The sequence below is a fragment of the Ailuropoda melanoleuca genome, unplaced genomic scaffold (genome assembly GCF_002007445.2).
Source record: "Ailuropoda melanoleuca isolate Jingjing unplaced genomic scaffold, ASM200744v2 unplaced-scaffold32309, whole genome shotgun sequence".
Lineage (NCBI taxonomy): Eukaryota > Metazoa > Chordata > Mammalia > Carnivora > Ursidae > Ailuropoda > Ailuropoda melanoleuca.
The window spans coordinates 1-1,152 of record NW_023203070.1 but is presented as its reverse complement, the minus strand read 5'-3'; the positions used below and the strand labels follow the sequence as shown (position 1 = coordinate 1,152).

At 48.2% G+C, this 1,152-nt stretch overlaps 1 protein-coding gene across 1 annotated transcript; it reads left to right on the top strand.

Moving 5' to 3' along the window:
• The first annotated feature begins 157 nt into the window (after window positions 1–157).
• Window positions 158–1,072, top strand: LOC117798555 (ATP synthase F(0) complex subunit C3, mitochondrial-like). The gene is made up of 2 exons (XM_034651001.1): window positions 158–395; window positions 879–1,072. The coding sequence occupies exons 1-2, from the start codon at window positions 158–160 to the stop codon at window positions 1,070–1,072; spliced, it is 432 nt and encodes a 143-aa protein (XP_034506892.1).
• Window positions 1,073–1,152: the final 80 nt, after the last annotated feature.

Below are 1,152 nucleotides of genomic sequence, written 5' to 3'. Positions count from 1 at the left end.
CTACCTCCTTACTAGCTTAGGCGGAAAGCCGGCGGCGCCGCTGCTGCCACCATCTCCCCGAGCTAGAAGGCCCAGCCCAGATCTCCAGCAGCTGCAGAGCTCCAGCGGCCGCCTGCCTTCCCACCGCCGCGTCCACAGCATTAGCACTGCAGCAACCATGTTCGCGTGCGTCAAGCTCGCCGCTGGCTCCCCCGCATTGATGCGCCCTGGATCAAGGATCCTTTACAGACCAATTTCTGCATCGGTGTTGTCTAGGCCAGAAGTCAGGACTGGAGAGGGCAATACAACTTTCATTACAGGTTCTCAGAATACTGGCAGTCAGCTAGCACTAAGGGAGTTTCAAACTAGTGCTCTCAACAGAGACATTGATACTGCTGCCAAATTTATTGGTGCAGGTGCTGCCACAGTAGGAGTGGCTGGTTCTGGTGCTGGTATTGGAACAGTCTTTGGAAGTCTGATCATTGGTTATGCCAGGAATCCTTCTCTGAAACAGCAGCTNACATTTTCCAAGCTCAAGTTCACAGAGTCACATTGTAGTTCATTAATGCCAATGATGCAAACAAATCTCTTCACATGGCAAACAGGATTAAGAAAGCAACCATCAGACAGAAGAGACCCATGGCTTCAGACAGGGCAAATCCCAAAATAGCATAGGAAAATAGCTGCTGTTTCAGAGAAGGATTCCTGGCATAACCAATGATCAGACTTCCAAAGACTGTTCCAATACCAGCACCAGAACCAGCCACTCCTACTGTGGCAGCACCTGCACCAATAAATTTGGCAGCAGTATCAATGTCTCTGTTGAGAGCACTAGTTTGAAACTCCCTTAGTGCTAGCTGACTGAGACATTGATACTGCTGCCAAATTTATTGGTGCAGGTGCTGCCACAGTAGGAGTGGCTGGTTCTGGTGCTGGTATTGGAACAGTCTTTGGAAGTCTGATCATTGGTTATGCCAGGAATCCTTCTCTGAAACAGCAGCTATTTTCCTATGCTATTTTGGGATTTGCCCTGTCTGAAGCCATGGGTCTCTTCTGTCTGATGGTTGCTTTCTTAATCCTGTTTGCCATGTGAAGAGATTTGTTTGCATCATTGGCATTAATGAACTACAATGTGACTCTGTGAACTTGAGCTTGGAAAATGTTTTATCATGG